This window comes from Haemaphysalis longicornis, unplaced genomic scaffold (assembly GCF_048455015.1).
Source record: "Haemaphysalis longicornis isolate Haplotype H1 unplaced genomic scaffold, Haemaphysalis longicornis Haplotype H1 scaffold_12, whole genome shotgun sequence".
In the NCBI taxonomy this organism is placed as follows: domain Eukaryota; kingdom Metazoa; phylum Arthropoda; class Arachnida; order Ixodida; family Ixodidae; genus Haemaphysalis; species Haemaphysalis longicornis.
In genome coordinates this window covers 64,209,055-64,226,433 of record NW_027526225.1, presented here as the reverse complement: position 1 = coordinate 64,226,433, position 17,379 = coordinate 64,209,055, and the positions used below count along the sequence as shown (strand labels likewise).

The window sequence follows — 17,379 nt, the reverse complement described above, 5'->3', positions numbered from 1 at the left end:
GGGATTGTTATTACTATGCCTTGTACCTGGGATGTTGCGCGTACAACTCGCGTAACTGCTTGAGTGTGCTTTGTTTAGCTCTTACGCTGTACTTAAGACATAACCTGCAGTGAGAATTAATGTTATATGTACAGCTGGTGTACAAACAACATTCTTGGTGCGGGGGTGTTAAGTTCGGGCTCCTCATTTAATTAATGAAGGCCGCCGGTGGCTCACGTATCAGCGTCTCCTCCCCTTGTGGCTTTCATGCTGTGTTCCTTTCATGCGACCGCAGGGACGCGAAGTTGGGGGCCGCTGAGGGCATGCTTTGTGTTCCTTCCGTTTGTGTGGCAAAAGACGGGGCTGCTGAGCCCGAGTACCTCTGTTGCTTTGGTATGCGGTCGTTCGTTGAAGAGCTGACGGGAAGCGAAAGGCTGCCGTCTATTAGTGTCGAAAAGGCGCGCGGCGTAGACTTTGAGGATTTGGAAAGCCGGCGTAGGATCTGTTCGTTTATGGGTCATTCGCCTCGAAAATGGTCGCCTGGCCTTAGAGCGGCTCTTCCCATGGGTCAGGCGGCGGGCAGCGGCGTCCCTTAGTCTGGGAGGGGATTTGCTCCGACTACCCCGTTGCGCCGGCGAGCGCACGCGGACAAGTGCGAGGCGGCAAGGCGAGGACACTGTAAGATGTTGACCGCGTGAAGACCGCACTAAGCGTCCGGCTTTGGCTTTTGAGCAGATTCCACCCGCTCAACGTAATGGTGTGACCACTCCGCGCGGTCAGTAACTTTAGGTTGGAGATGTCTTGTATTTGAGTGTTGGTTGCAATAACGTACCCGGGAAACGTACTATAAGTGCATGAGAGAGTGTTAAGCCGCGTGACCACAGGTGGGGACATGTGTAGGATTCGTTGGTTCTTGTGGCCAATCAATGGTTTATATTAATTATTTGGAAAGAGGTTTTCGCTCTTTCTTGAACGCCCCCTTTGGAGGCGTGGTTTTTGGGATTGGGTTTTTTCCGGGTCGGTCGAGAGGGATCTAGTTCAGAATAGATCTTGGCCGAACCGGATGGTGCGGGCAGAGTGACAATGTAACAGTCATTCTGTCCTGATATAAATACATGGAGTAATGTAAATAGTGTAAATAAACCTAATATCCAGCAAACAAGGCAGTCCTGATCCCTCACCTGCTTCAAGCATCGGACGTCGGTCATCAGAGCGAGTCTAGTTCGTCCTTTCGGCTCGAGCATCAAAAGAACTTCATTATTTCGTCTTCATCATCTGCCAAGAAGATGGGAAGGCGAAATATAACTCCGTGATCAGGTACAAGTGTGATGCATGGGTTTGCCGTATCCGTAGCCTAAACCAGGTGACCTCTGTGCATATGTCAAGTTTGTCGGTGGCGTATGGTCCAAACAGCGGTTTTATTATGTGCATCCACACCTAGGACCATACTCTACTGACGATACATTCATCGAAGTTTCCCTAGCTAGATTGCGAATAGGCCGCACACACGCGACAGACTACCATCTGCTCACTGTTTCTCCAATACCCTTGTGTGGCAGTTGTGGGTTGGGCCTATCTGTAATTCACATTCTAATTACATGCAAAGCACTCCACAGAATAAGACGCAAACACTTCTCTCAACTATACAGACAACACATTCCACTACACCCGGCATTGTTTTTAGCGGATGATCCCATAATTCCTCTACAACGCACTTGAACATTTCTCAGTGAAATCAAATTTTTACGCCTCATTTCTAATCACGCATAGTTTTCTGGACCTAATTCATACCACGCACAATCACCACCTGGCCTTCTACACCTGCCATCGTCATTTTCTCTTACTGATTTTACGTCTGCTTTTTGTTGAGGGATTTTAGTTTGACTTCACCCCTCATAAATAAGCGTTGTTTGGCGCTCTTTGCCCCTGTTGGCCTTGCGCCATAAACATCCAACCATCATCAATTTTATGTGTAATTTGTTGTTTGTCTGTCCACTCCACTCCTTTTGCCATGTGTGGCTTGAGGTCAGTGTAGGGCACTGTTGTTAAGTGTACTGTATTCCGTAGTGTCGCAGCAGTGGCCATTTGATCAGCGGTTTCCTTCCCGGCAATCCCAGCATGGCCTCAAACCCAGCAGGAAGCTATTTCCAGGTTTGATGCATATGCGGACATAGTGGTCTTAAAAACAAGATTGATGACAAAGTTTTTAGAACGCTTTCCAGATGAAAGCGCGCGTACGACGCTAAGGGAGTCCGTGTACACGATGGACTTTAAAATACGAAGCTGAAAAATGTGATTTAAGACAATAAAATACCGTATGCTTCTGCTATGAATATACTGTTACACAGGTTCATTGTTTTGCTGACATCCACGTTTGGCCCATGCGCAGCGCAAGCCACAGCAGTTGCAGTCGTGGACGCATCACTGCTAAACTCAGCACACTTGCACTGGTCCTGGAGTAAAAAGAAATGCTGCAGAATCTCAATTCTTGGTTTGCTGTGTTTGTTAAGTTGGGTGAAAGACAGGCCACACGGCATAGGGTGAGATGTCATGGTGGAACAAAATCCATGATTAGTGTCTTGTCGATGTCTGAATCGCTCAATGCTTTGCTTTCCAACCACATTCACAGCGTGGATCGGAGCGCATTTGTTTCATTGACGTCATCGTTCTGTTGGGCAGGCGCTGGACTTCCTTTGGAAGTTGTTTGATTTCGTATTGTATCTCATTGACACCATCGCAAGTGTCGTTGCAGAATTTCACGCTCTGTTTGGGCGTCCGCAAGTCAGCCCTTAGTTCCCGCAAGTCAGCCCTTATTTCGTCAATTGCCTCGTTAAGATTGCTTTCATTTTTCATTGTCTTTCATCTCCTTCTCACTCATGTCACTGATAACGTCAAGAGCAGAACACAACAAATCTGACCAACAAAAGAACCACTCTCAACAAATACAACCGAGCATAAATATTACTGTGTTGGGCAGCAGTGCATATAACACTTTATAACAAATACTGTGCGGATTGTCTCTCACCCGCGAACAGCGCACGGTTAAATACTGTTCGCTCTGCACTGCCGCCGAGCTGAAGTCACGTACCGTGGACGGTGACCTCTTACAGCCGATGTAGATGCAAGTGGCGCTCCGTGTTCGTCCTGTTGTCGCGTGCAGGTGTTTTCCGCTTCTTGATACAGACAATGGTGACGCAGAACGGGTCCGCTTGGGCCTGCTGCAGTTGGAGTGGCAGTTCACTGCGCGAAGGAACTTCGCGCATGGCAGGATCTGCGAAGAGCGCACGGTTAAATACTGTTCGCTGCGCACTGCCGCCGAACTGAAGTCAGGTCCGGTGGGAGGTGCCATCTTTTAGCGGATGTAGGCGCAAGCGGCGCTGCGCGCTCGTCCTGTTTTCAGTTCCTGTATATCGCTTACCGCAAGAGTTGCGCGTCTGATTGCCACATGCCGCGGATTGCAGTTCGACAGGAAAGCCCGCTTTTATTGCTGCGCACAAAACCCCGTATTTTTTGTCCGCGCCACTCCTCGTCACTCCTCCTCGCCGCTTCCGCTGGCGAGGCGGCCCGGCGGCCCGGCGGCAGCTCCTACATGCGAGACCGGTGGCTTTCCCGCACGACCTGGAACTCAAGATGGTGGATGGGCGCGCCAATCCGCCTCCCCTAGGGGAGCTATATACAGGAACTCAGTCTTATTGTCACGTGCCGTCGCTTCCCGCTGCTTGGTACGGGTGATGGTGACGCAGAACGGTTCCGCTTGTGCCTGCTACCATTGGAGTTGCAGTTCGTCCCGCGGAAGGAACTTGGGGCATGACAGGATCTGCGAAGAGCGCAGGGTTAAATACTGTTCCCTGCGCAATGCCGCCGAGCAGTATGCGCAAATATATTAAACAATATACTCCTAAACTCCATAAATATCCCCCCTGGTTCTCGTCTGATCTCATAGGTGCTCTAAACCGTAAAGATCGCGCGCACAGAAAGATTCAAAGCACTCCATTTCTTGAGCGCAGAGAAGATTTTCGATGTTTTTGAACTGCCTGTAAACGCCTATATAAACGGGATCAGGAGTTCATATTTTGCTCACTTAGAAAAAAACGCCTCTGACAGGCCGTCTGAGTTTTGGAAGTTCGTACGCAGACGGTCTAACAAAAGTCGGGAGTCTTTATTACTACTGGAATCCAATGTAACAGAACTACATGCCGTCGCTGACTGTTTTGCCACGCAGTTCTCATCCGCTTAGAAAGCCTCAGACCCTAGCAGTACCTCAACACACCTAATCCGAAAAGATCATCATCCAATACATTAGGTGCTTGAAACTATCTTTATCATGCGGTCCAGATGGTATCCTGTCAGCCGTCCCGTCCCGTCGCTGATATCTTATTTTTTTCAAGCTCGTTCACGGTACTCTATCCTGTCCTTTACTGCTCAATAGTATGAATGTTCGGATTCCGCGTAAGCTAACAAGAGAGAGCAGGCCGTTTCCTCTAAGTGCCTGCCTCTGCCAACACTCAACACTACACAGGATGGAAAGTCATTATGTCTTATTTTCCTGACCTCGATGTTTTTGATTGGTCACAGTTTTCGCTTTCCTCCGAACTTTGTACCGTTATGACATAACATCAGGAATTATACAATTTGTTGCTTTCTATTTTTTCAGTTCGTCTGGTGCACTGTTGTGTGTATATATATATATATATATATATATTATATATATATATATATATACATACATATATGTAGAGAGAGGGAGAGAGAATAAGGGGTGGCAGTCAAGAAAACCTCGCAAAGCAAAAGGGGGAATGCGATAGGTGATAAAAACAGATGTATAATTTTTTTAGTCAGAAACAAGTGGGTCGCGGGTTCGGATCCCACCCGGCGGGCATTTTTTCACCACTTTCTTTCTGACTCAAAAAATTATTCACCTGTTGCTGTGACCTACGGCATTCCCCCTTTGCTTTCCGAGGTTTTCTTGACTGCCAACCCTTATTCTGTCTTGACTCTTGACTCACCGATCTCCTCATTTCCCATTCGCTATATATATATATATATATATATATATATATATATATGTTGGAATGCTCAATGTGCCACAAACAGTATATAGGCGAAACGAGTCAACCTATGAGCCTACGGCTTAATGGTCACCGGGCAGATACTCTTAGCAAATCCTCCATAGCTGTAGAACAGCCTTTCAACCAACCAGGCCACAATTTTGATGACCTCAAGTTGTATTTACTTCAGTCAAATTTTAAGTCTCCAAGGGACAGGAAATACGGAGAATCCTATTTAATTCACAAATTCAACTCCATGGAACCTGCTGGAATGAATGCGTCAAGGGGCAACTTGGAATCCTTGCGATATTCACCGGGAATACAGCATTAGGCATTTTCGTGCATATACCTTATTCAAAGACTATCACCGTTCACTCTGCTCTGTACCTGCTCACCTGATTCCTTTTGTTTCCATTCCTTCGCCAGCATCCCCCCAACGTTTGCTTTTGGAATTCCACTTTATTTCTTTTATTCTTGTTTTTCTCCGCTTTGTCTCGTGACCAGGACGTCACTCGAACTTTATCTTTTCGTTTTTGAGTTTCAGGACAAGCCTCTTCCAGGGATGTTGCCGAACAAACTTTTCCGAACATTTCGAACTTTCAGAACAGATGCTTTAAAGGGACACTGAAGTGATATGTAAACATCGCGGGATTACTAGCGCAAATTGTAGTCCGGAGTCCCCAGGACATATTTCGACCACTCTGGGCGCGTTTACGCAAAGTTATTTATTTAAAAATTTAATTAGAAAATGCTGTCCTCCTCTCTTTACGCTCGCCCATTTTCGGTGGCGTTTTCGCGTGACGTCGGGAGGAGCCGAGCTCGCCATTGGCTGAGCTACTGCACGGCTCCCCGGCCTTCAGACAGAGTCAGTCCGCCCAGCGTCACCAGCGTTTCGTCCGCCGGCCGCCGACGGGTCGTCGCAATTCGTTCGCTCAGTTGAAACGAAGCCAGGACACGTTTGTGAATGGAAGAATGTGCCTTTCTTTACTTGGTTAGTTTGTACACTGTATCTAGCTCCAAGTCAAGGTCGTTCACACAAGCGCACATGCGACGCTTCGCTGACTGGTACGCCAATAGGAAAATATAAGGCCTCTTGAAGGCGGCAGAAGAGTCAGCGAAGTCAATATAGGCACTAAGGAAATAAAATCAACTGATATTTTTTACCGTACAGCGTAAAGCTAGGGTGCGGGAAGCACTTTTTTTGCGCTGGGCGAACAACCACAGCGGTCAGCAGCACGACTACGCATCTGCGAACGCTTTTCCGTCTAAGAAATGCAATTGCTAGACGTGATATATTGTGGAAACTTGGGGGATGCTAACTTCACGAGCGCAAAACAACAAATAGTCGCCTAAGCTGCCTGAAATGCCAAAACTAAATAAAAGTGTAAACTGGTTATACAATATTGTCACGAAGCCAAGGACGATGCAGTTGAGTTGAAGGAGAAACAAGTTTATTGGAGCGAACTTGTGCTCCCCTAACAACTCAAAAGAATACAGAGGCGGCGAAGCAGCGGTCAACGAAGTGACTTGCACAGGCGAGTGTCGTCGAATCGAATGCCCCGGCGTCTGCACTGCAGGCTTTTTATCTTTTGGCGCGCGTGGTTCTCGAAACGTCGATTCGCATCGAGAACATAGTAGATCCAAGAAGATTATTCTGGGCTGTTCACGTTAGATCGGAATGCTCTCCCTATCACAACAGATAACACCTGCGGCACATAAAGAAAGAATGGAACAAGCGCTTCCCTTGGCGCACAGATAACACAGACCGGCGCAGCCGGGCGGTAAAAGCAAAACACAAACAAACAAACCCAATGTATGGTTCGCGGCATTACCCCCCCTCTAAGAGTGCATCGACCCGATGCTTATATAAGCGACAGTCCGAACAAATGAAAATAAAAGTTCGCCATCGTCCGTAGAAAGGTTTTAAGCGAACCACGTGGACGACTTCAGGCCGCGTGCGTCGTCGTGATGTGCCGGAGTCACCATCGGGGATCACTTCGTAGGTAAGTTGGCCAACACGTCGTAGAATCTGGTAGGGTCCGAAATACCGTCGCAGGAGCTTCTCACTGAGTCCGCGTCGTCGGATGGGAGTCCAAACCCACACACGATCCCCTGGTTGGTACTCGGCGTCTCGGCGTCTCGGCGTCGGAGGTTGTAGCGGCCCGCATCCACCAACTGCTGGTCCGTTATACGAACTCGAGCGAGCTGGCGGGCCTCCTCCGCACGTTGAAGATATCCGTGGACGTCGGCGTTGAGGTCGTCGTCTTCTACGTGCGGAAGCATGGCGTCGAGCATCGTAGTCGGCCTTCTACCGTAGACAAGCTCGAACGGCGTCAGCTGTGTCGTCTCCTGGATAGCCGTGTTGTACGCAAACGTGACATACGGGAGCACTTCGTCCCAAGTCTTATGTTCAACGTCAACGTACATTGACAGCATATCTGCGATTGTCTTGTTCAGACGTTCTGTTAGTCCGTTCGTTTGGGGGTGGTACGCCGTCGTTCTTCGGTGATCCGTGTTGCTGTAGCGTAATACTCCTTGCATCAGCTCCGCAGTAAATGCCGTTCCGCGGTCTGTGATTAGGACTTCCGGGGCTCCATGTCGCAGCACAACTTGGCTTATAAAGAACTTCGCCACTTCTTGTGCAGTCCCCCTCGGAAGAGCGGCGGTCTCTGCGTAGCGCGTCATGTAGTCTGTCGCTACGACAATCCACTTGTTCTGTGATCGTGACATAGGGAACGGGCCTAAAAGGTCCATTCCAATCTGTTGAAATGGTCTCGATGGGACGGCGATCGGTTGCAGAAGTCCGGCGGGTCTTGTCGGCGGCGTTTTTCGTCGCTGGCAGTCACGGCAGCTCCGGACGTAGTGGGTGACGTCAGAGGTAAGGCCGGGCCAGTAGTACCTCGCCTTGATTTTTCCAATAGTGCGGGCTGTGCCCAGATGTCCGGAAGGCGGGTCGTCGTGGCACGCTTCCAAAATTTCGTCACGAAGGTCCGCGGGGATGACGAGAAGGTAATTCGCTCTTGTTCCGGGGCTGAAATTCTTCTTCACAAGGACGGAGTTTCTCAGGCTGAATGCTGGTAAGCTGCGTTTGAAGGTCCTGGGAACGGCAACGTTGCATCCCTCGAGGTACTCGATTATGACGCGTAAGTCGGGGTCGGCACGCTGCTGGGCGGCTAGGTCGCTGTCCGTCACGATCCCGAAGAACGCGCTGTCTTCATCAGAGTCTTGTGGTGGTGGGTCGACGGGGGCGCGGGACAGGCAGTCGGCGTCGGAGTGTTTCCTGCCGGATTTATAAACGACTGTAACGTCGAACTCCTGCAGGCGCAAGCTCCACCGCCCAAGACGGCCAGAGGGGTCCTTCAAATTGGCGAGCCAACACAGCGCATGGTGGTCTGTTACAACCTTGAATGGCCTTCCATACACGTATGGGCGAAATTTTGAAATCGCCCATATAATAGCCAGGCACTCTTTCTCAGAGGCAGAATAGTTTTTCTCCTCCTTCGACAGACCACGGCTAGCATAGGCGATTACCCTTTCGCAGCCGCTTTGCTTTTGGACAAGGACGGCACCCAAGCCTATATCACTGGCGTCCGTGTGCATTTCCGTTTCGGCATTTTCGTCGAAATGAGCGAGCACGGGCGGGCTTTGCAGGCGTTTTTGCAGCTCGCAGAATGCTTTTTCTTGGTCGTTTTCCCAGCTGAAAGGGGTGCTATCTTTCGTCAAGCGCGTGAGTTGCTCTGCAATGCGTGCGAAGTTTGCGACGAAGCGCCGGTAGTATGCGCACAGCCCGAGAAATCTTCGCACGCCCTTCTTGTCTTTCGGCCTTGGGAAGTTCGCAATGGCTGAAGTTTTTGCCGGGTCAGGTAGGACTCCCGCGGCGTTGACGACGTGGCCCAAGAACTTGAGTTCCCCGTATGCGAAACGGCACTTTTCAGGCTTCAGCGTCAACCCCGACGTACGAATGGCCTCGAGTACGGACTCCAACCTTGCAAGGTGTTCGTCGAAAGTCCGGGCGAATACCACTACGTCGTCGAGGTATACGAGGCAGGTGTGCCACTTAAGGCCAGCTAGCACAGTGTCCATGACTCTTTGAAACGTCGCTGGTGCTGTGCACAGCCCAAACGGCATCACCTTGAACTCGTATAGGCCGTCTATAAATGCAGTCTTCTCTCGGTCTCTCTCGTCCACTTCAATTTGCCAGTAGCCGGTCTTCAGGTCCATAGATGAGAAGTACTTCGCGTGGCAGAGGTGGTCGAGGGCGTCGTCGATTCGGGGGAGGGGGTACACGTCCTTTTTCGTGATTTTGTTCAGTCGCCGGTAGTCAACGCAAAACCTTAATGTGCCGTCTTTTTTCTTTACGAGTACGACGGGCGCAGCCCAGGGGCTTTTCGATGGCTGTATAATGTCATCGCTCAGCATGTCGTCGACTTGAGTCCGGATGGCTTCCCGTTCGTGTGAAGAGATGCGGTACGATGACTGTCGGGTAGGTCGGGCTCCATCTCCGGTTATTATTCGGTGCTTCGCTAGAGGGGTCTGACGTAGTTTTGCGCTCGACGAAAAACATTCGCTATAGCGACGCAGCAAAGCCAATAATTTTTTCCGTTGTTCTTGCGGTAGCGCCGGATTCACGTCGAATGGCTGCGGGAGCTTGAAGGTTTCTACGGGTGTGCGTTCAAAGTCGGCGACTGCGATCACATCACTTGCTTCTTGCGTTTCTTCGAGGAACGCAATTGCAGCTCCCTTGTTTAAATGCTGGTACTCTTCGGTGAAATTAGTGACCAAAACGTGAGATTGGCGTTGCTTAAAGTGCGCAATGCCTCTTGCGACGGAGACACCGCGGTCGAGAAGCAACCTTCGATCACTCTCTACGATAGCGTCGATGTCAGAAGCAGCATCCTCACAGTAGACGGCGATCATCAAGCTTGCGCGGGGTGGCAGGGAGATGTGATCGTCGGCGATCCTGACAGCAGCACGGTGATCGGGGTTCGGCTGCGGCGTCGTGGAGTGATCGGAGGAAAATGTTATCGACTTGGTCTGCAGATGAATTATTGCGCCGTTGTCCGTCAAAAAGTCCATTCCGAGAATCACGTCGCGGGAGCAGTTAGGCAGAACGACGAACGCCGCAGGGTACGTTGTGCCGTCTATGGTGACGCGCGATGTGCACGTTCCACTTGGCGTCACGAGGTGGCCTCCTGCTGTGCGTATGTGCGGACCGTCCCATCTGGTCATAACTTTCTTCAGTTTAGACGCAAATGGTCCGCTCAATACCGAATAGTCAGCTCCCGTGTCTACGAGGGCGACTACGTCAAAGCCGTCGATGGACACCTTGACGTCAGATGCAGTCGTCCTCGAGTTCCGGGTTCGTCGGGGCGTCGTATCTCTGCTTGTATGTGTTGATGGTGGGGCACTGTGCATCGTCGTTGTCGTCGTCTTCTCAACGGACGTCTCGGTCAGGTCGGGTACGCGTCGCGCCGTGTAGCTGTCGTCGTGTTCGGGAGTCTCGTCAGGGTTAGGTCGGGTCGTCGGGATGAGGGCATGTCGTGAATCACTGTCTTCAGCGCGTCCTTGCGTCGTTGGAGGGTTTCCAGTTTTTCGCCGTAGAGCAACTTCACCTCCAGAAGTTGCCGCCTTTAGTTTCCCCCTCGTGGGCTGGGAGACCTTCCACGTGCGAAGTCAGCATTGCTACGGCGGTTCGGCGATTGGTACGGGTAGGGCGATGGCGAGCGGTTGAAACGGGATGGGCCACGGCTGGTTTCAGATAGATACTCGTCGATCTCACGTGGTCGTTGGCCAGGGAGAGGGCGAGGAGCGTCGACGGAGAAACCACGCAGTCCGAGTCTCTTGTATGGGCAGCGACGGTAGATGTGGTCGGCCTCTCCGCAGTGGTAGCACAGAGGACGATTATCGGGAGTTCGCCATACGTCCGTCTTCCTCGGCGTCTGGTTTCGGGCTACCGGGGGTCGGGCGGGTGACAGTGGGCGACGGTACGGCGGGGCCTCTTGACGGCGTGTTGGGGCAGGGCGGGGTCGACGAACAGCCGCAGAGTAGGTCATAGCCTCGGGCTCGCGGGGTGCTTCGGACGGTACAGAAGTTCCCAAAGCCTGCTGTACTTCTTCCCGGATCACGTCGGTCAGTGAAGTGACTTGAGGTTGTGGTGTCGTCATCGGGAAAAGTTTCCGCAGCTCCTCCCTTACCACTGCGCGGATAGTGTCGCGAAGTGAGTCGGAGTTAATAACGCTGGCACCAATCGTCTCCGAAACCAGCGCATTGATTGGGCGGTCGTACTGCCTCGTTCGGATTTCGAGCGTCTTCTCCATCGCGGCGGTCTCAGACGCGAATTCGGACACGGTCTTGGGGGGGTTGCGAACTAGGCACGCGAAGAGCTCTTGCTTCACACCTCGCATCAGAAACCGTAGTTTCTTTTCCTCCGTCATTCCTGGGTCCGCACGGCGAAAAAGTCGCTTCATTTCCTCGACGAAGATTACGACTCCTTCGTTCGGGTGTTGCGTTCGAGTTTCCAGTAAAATCGCAGCTCGTTCTTTTCTCACCACGGTCGTGAAGGTCTTAAGAAACTCGCTTTTGAATTGCGTCCAGTCGGTCAAGGCACTCTCGTGGTTTTCAAACCAAGTTCGAGCTGCATCCTCCAAGTAAAAGAAAACATGCCGGAAGGTTTCTTCATCGTCCCACCTGTTGAAGATCCGCACGCGCTCCAGCTTCTCCAACCATTCCTCTGGGTCTTCAGTGGGGGCTCCCCGGAACGATGGTGGTTCCCGGGGCTGCTGCAGCATGATTGGCGACGTTGTTTCTTGTACCATGGTGTTGGTTGCAGCGTTCCTTCTCTTGGGCCCTTCTGGCATCAAACCGAACTCGGGTGGTAAATCTTGCAGGCGGGGGCTGGCTCTTGTTGGACTGGCTTGGCGGCTTTTCGAGGTTGTAGTGGGCATGAAGGGTGCGTACCCCGCACCTCCACCAGATGTCACGAAGCCAAGGACGATGCAGTTGAGTTGAAGGAGAAACAAGTTTATTGGAGCGAACTTGTGCTCCCCTAACAACTCAAATGAATACAGAGGCGGCGAAGCAGCGGTCAACGAAGTGACTTGCACAGGCGAGTGTCGTCGAATCGAATGCCCCGGCGTCTGCACTGCAGGCTTTTTATCTTTTGGCGCGCGTGGTTCTCAAAACGTCGATTCGCATCGAGAACATAGTAGATCCAAGAAGATTATTCTGGGCTGTTCACGTTAGATCGGAATGCTCTCCCTATCACAACAGATAACACCTGCGGCACATAAAGAAAGAATGGAACACGCGCTTCCCTTGGCGCACAGATAACACAGACCGGCGCAGCCGGGCGGTAAAAGCAAAACACAAACAAACAAACCCAATGTATGGTTCGCGGCAATATATATACCTTATATTACCAAGGTCAGCAGAGCCCGCCCCGTGGCCGAGTTGTCTGGAGCGCTGGGTATGTCATCGCAAACGTTTTGCAAGTCGCGAGTTTGAATCCCCGCGGGTACGTGCTTTTTTTTTATAAGTTAACTTTTTGGTTTTCCGCCGATGTTTTCTATACTGAGTTTACCTTTTTTTTGGACCGCAACGTTCATTGCTCCACGAACTAGTTCACAGAACGCGCGCAGGCTGGCACTGGCGCGCTAGCGAGTTCTGGTTGGTGGGCTGTTGCCATAAGCACCGACTTCTTGCGGGCAGTGGGCACAGGCCAAAATCAACAGACCCTTGGCCTGGTGAGAACGCGCTTTTTACGATACAGGCATGAGTGAGGCAAGCTCCAAATATGGGGGAAAAGCGCATGGCATTTAAGCGTCTGCGGGGACGCGGAGGGCGTTCATGCACTGCGTAGGCCTCGGCAAGTGAATGCTACGATTCCAAGCCGTTCTGGGAGGCTTATCTTACGCATTTTACAGCCGACAACATGGCAGAAGCGTGGTACGATGATTACTGAGATATTGAGAATGCCCATCCAACAACGCCATCGGTTGTGTTTTACAGAACCGAAACCGAAAGTTTGATTGCTAAACTTGGGCATCGTCCACTCACAGTGCCCCCTCCTCCCAACGTCACAGCTTAGTTGGTGCGGCCGCCGCAAACCGCGCATAGTAGTTTTTCTTTCGCGCTGCGTGAAACAATTACCGATTTTTCAACCGGATAAACGATGAAAAGTGTGCTAATTTGAGCCAGTCTACGCAGTGCAAGCAAAAACGGGAGCTTGACAAATTCACTGCAGTGTCCCTTTAAGTAGAGACGCTCATCCATCTGCAGAATACAATGGCCATATAATGAATATTCCGATCGTCTTGATATATTCCAGAGCTCTTTTTCTTTGTTCTCTCATGAATTGAAAACTGTTGTAGCTTAAGTGCGTTTATGTCATTCCAAATTTATGTGCAGTATTTATTTTATGCAAATCATCTTCTTGCTTGTTTGTTTTTCACTTTTGCTGGTTTTGTGTTGCTTGAATTTCTGTAGGTTTGAGTGTCAGTGCTTGTAACGCTGAACTTCGTTTTTCTATTTTGAAACTTGCTAATATTTTGTTACAAAACCTTCGTTTTATGTGTATAATCTATCTCCGTCATGTTCATTGGGTATTTGCTTGTGTATTTTCAATTTTTCACGTGCCTTCAACGTTTTCCTGGCCGGGTGTCATGGCTTCTAACACTAGGCTTCCTTTTTTTTCCTGTTTTGCTTTCTGGGATCTCTGTAACTATTTTTACTTTATTGTTTCTGTCATACATATGGTTTTCTGTGTTGTGTTGTGTTGATTTTAGTTTGTTTTTATGAATGTTTGTATATGGTGTACCAGTACCAAGACCCTAGGGTTGTTCCTGGGCACCGAAAATAAATGTTGATTGATTGATTGAATATTATTATTATTATTATTATTATTATTATTATTATCATTATATTAATATACATCTGAAAACGGCCATTTCGATGTTTTGGGAAAGCGAATCGGCGATTACTGGATTGATTGTTCACTACAGCGCATCCCTGCATCGTACCATACACCAGGAAGCTAAAATTGAAACAAATTTATGTACCACGGAACTTTAGTATATATTATTGAAAGTTACATCCAACGGACCAAAAAATTTAAAATAAAATCTATGCTAACAAAACTTTAATCCAATGTGTTGAGTTGTGTCCTACGGAACCCAAAATTTTAAATTAAAATTATGTGCGACATAAATTCATGCCAGTGTTTTGAGTTACCTCCGGCGTAACAGCCTGTACATGAAATCGAAGTTACGTCCGACGTATGCAAAAGCAAAAATTTAAGTCCGAAATGGAAATTAAACCGACGTTGGATGTAAGGTAAGAACTGAAAAACGTTTACAGCTGTCGGTACTAATTACGGCCAGGCTCAATGAAATCTATGCCACATCATTGCAAGGGTCCGTTGTACGATACGTGACGTCAAATTGGCAAACAACAGGAACGTTGCTGATGTGCGGCCGAACCGGTACGGAATTGGTAAATAATAGTTGAAACGCTTACGTCGCTTCGTCCTGTCATCGTTGATAGGGTGATATTTTAGGACTAGTATTTCATGCAATAATGAGAAAAAATTCCCCTTTGGTCGAGCAGTTTGGAGCGTGTTACCTGCACCCGCATAATGAGGAGATGCGAGTCAGAATTACACCTGGATCGTTGGAGTTCTCTCTTAAAATATTTTATACGAATAAAACTACACTTATTTTGATATCCAACACACACCCACCGCGGTGGCTCAGTGGCTAAGGCGTTGCGCTGCAGAGCACGAAGTCGCGGGTTCGATTCCCGGCCGCGGCGGCCGCTTTTGTGATGGACGCGGAAAGCAAAAACGCCCGTGTGTACGAGATTTCGGCGCACGTTATATATCCCTGGGTCGTCAAAATTAATCGGGAGCCCTCCCTTACGGCGCGCCTCATCGCCTGAGTTGCGTCGGCGTGTTAAACCCTAGAATCAATCAAATCAATCAATATCCAACACACGAAAGGAAAGGAGATTTCGGGAATTACAAAGTAGGACCTCTTGTCCATGGCGGCGGAGTTCCAGTTCATAGCGTCTGCAGCTCGTGCGGAGAACTATGTTTACTTTGGCCATGGGCCAAATTAGGGTTAGAGAATGGAATGCCTCTGTACTCTGTTATTCTTCGCGGGAAACAAGAACTCTCAAGAACTTTAATTTTTATAGCTTGCTGACTAATGAAAAGTATATCTTATTAAAGCGGCAACTATTATGGGTAGACTGAATGGTTATTACTCCATTTTTATTTGTGGCGCATACAGTCACTTTATATACAGATGTCAGTAAAATGATAGCCAGTGAAGAAAAAAAGCTGAAATGTTGTCTTGGAGGAAATGGTTCGCACTCGTTTTTTGTCCCGGATGTAAGGACATCGCAAGCTTTAGTTTTTGCGTTCATAGAGTTCACTAGTAAAATACGTGTATTAGTACCAAAATATATGTTTGCGTATACGCTCTTAGGAAAATACATCGGTGGACACGTGGTACATGGTAAAGCACGAAATAAACTTTATATTAAAGTGTGGAATCATGTGGTGATCTTTTGATTTGTTTCTCTAGTTGTCGGCAAGCCTGATGCGCATTTTTTGACGAAGCTGCTACAATTAAGGTTACCGGCCCCGCCTGGCGCTAACACGTTGTGACGGGTGATGATGATAAGTCGGGGGCACTGCCGCCCCTCACTGTTGCACGGAACGGTGTTCCTGGAACGCGTTCCTTTTGGGAAGAACGGAGGAACGCTACCGTTCCATTAGGGGTTTGTGGGAGAGTAACGGTAACTCGTTAGGCTTACGAAGGAACAGCGCGGGAACAACGGCGTTCCTTCTGTAAACGTGCCATATATCTATAGGATTGGGTTTCTTTTGACGGCAAGGCTTTAGGGAACTGAAGCTAGTACAAAAAGCCACAGACCGTTGCCGTGTTTCTCTTCCTATAGGCTGCCAAATTTTGCCGCCCTTCTACGGAACGCGCTTCCTCGAAGGTCAAAGGCAGAAGAATAACCCCGCAGAGGGCCGCACCCGTCGGCAGGCTGCACCTGGTGCGCACGGCCTTGTCGCAACTCCGGGTGCAAACGCCAATGTGAGACACGTGCATTGGTGCCCCTTTAAATAGCGCCACAGGACATAATGTGAAAAAAGAATGCCGGCTGGGACAGACTGCGGTGAGTTCAGGACTGCCTGCGGTCTTGGCAATTGAAGGTTAGCTACCTAGAAGATGACCTGGGCAGAAACAGTTCGAAAAGGTCGGTATTGCGTGCAGTGCATATTGAGCAATCGATACAAGTATGGTGTGTTTTATGAAATCAAATCAAATCAACGTGGAAGGCCCGGACGTCCTCCTCTGTCACTGTTGACTTTAGAACGCGCCGGCACGCAACACTTCATGGCCAAAGCGCGGTGCGAAAGTATTGGACAGGTGCGTACGACCACTTTGTCGGCATGCTCATCTGCGCGTCTCGGATTTGCAAACCGTGCAGCGCGCGACCGCGTGAGGCGCAAAAAACTACTACCGCTTCCCTGTCACTTAACTTTAGTGCTTTTTTTCCTTGAGTTTTTTTAGTTTTCTGGAGTATTTTTTTCTTGATGTTTTTATGATTAGGCCACAGAACAGGGAGCTGGGTAGGCTTCGAGGTTGTCCCATGACGGCCACTCCTGTAGTTTGATTGATTGATTGTAGGGTTTAACGCGCCGACGCAACGCAGGCGATGAGGCGCGCCGTAGTGGAGGGCTCCAGATTAATTTTGACCACCTGGGGATCTTTATCGTGCGCCGAAATCTCGTACACACGGGCGTTTTTGCTTCTCGCCTCCATCAGAAAAGCGGCCGCCGCGGCCGGGAATCGAACCCGCGACCACTCCTGTTGTTTCCTTCCCCCATGCCGGCATGCTGGCCTGCAGCACAGGAAGTTGCAGTTAGACATGTGTGGAGATAGTCGGGTGCTTCCTCGAAAAATTCGTGTAAGAGCATTAATTTCGTTTTTTTTATCGCCAGATAATCTGCTTCCGGTGGTATTTGTATTCGTATAATATACGTAGCTCAATGTGAGTTAACTTTTCTCATTTTATTTCGTTTCAGGATTATCGGACACTATATTTCAATTAAGAAAAATGTAACGTTAATGTAGCGACAAGTTGCAATGCTGGAAATGCAACTGGAACGCGTTTCTTTCGCAATGAACTTGCAACGGGCACTCGTTTCAAACTTTGGACGGAACGAGGAAAGAGCTTTCGTTCCTGTTTGAGAGGAAGCTGTACGACCATTGCTGTCTAAGAGGAAATGGTACGACACTTCCGCCCTCCCTTTTTATCGGGCGCCGACTGCCAGGTGCGG

General features: G+C 49.4%; 1 protein-coding gene across 4 annotated transcripts in view; it reads right to left on the bottom strand.

Moving 5' to 3' along the window:
- Window positions 1-17,379, bottom strand: part of LOC144162765 (uncharacterized) — a 152,102-nt gene that overhangs the window by 18,698 nt on the left and 116,025 nt on the right. The window contains exons 2-3 of one of the 4 annotated variants that reach the window (XM_077693417.1): window positions 3,068-3,197; window positions 1,161-1,254 (exon numbers count right to left, since the gene is read on the bottom strand). In XM_077693417.1, the coding sequence (XP_077549543.1) occupies window positions 1,161-1,173 (13 nt within the window). In that variant the 5' untranslated portion in view covers window positions 1,174-1,254; window positions 3,068-3,197. Of the gene's footprint in view, window positions 1-1,160; window positions 1,255-3,067; window positions 4,250-17,379 lie in introns of those variants that run through there. The other 3 variants (XM_077693416.1, XR_013320762.1, XM_077693415.1) reach the window with 3 other exon arrangements.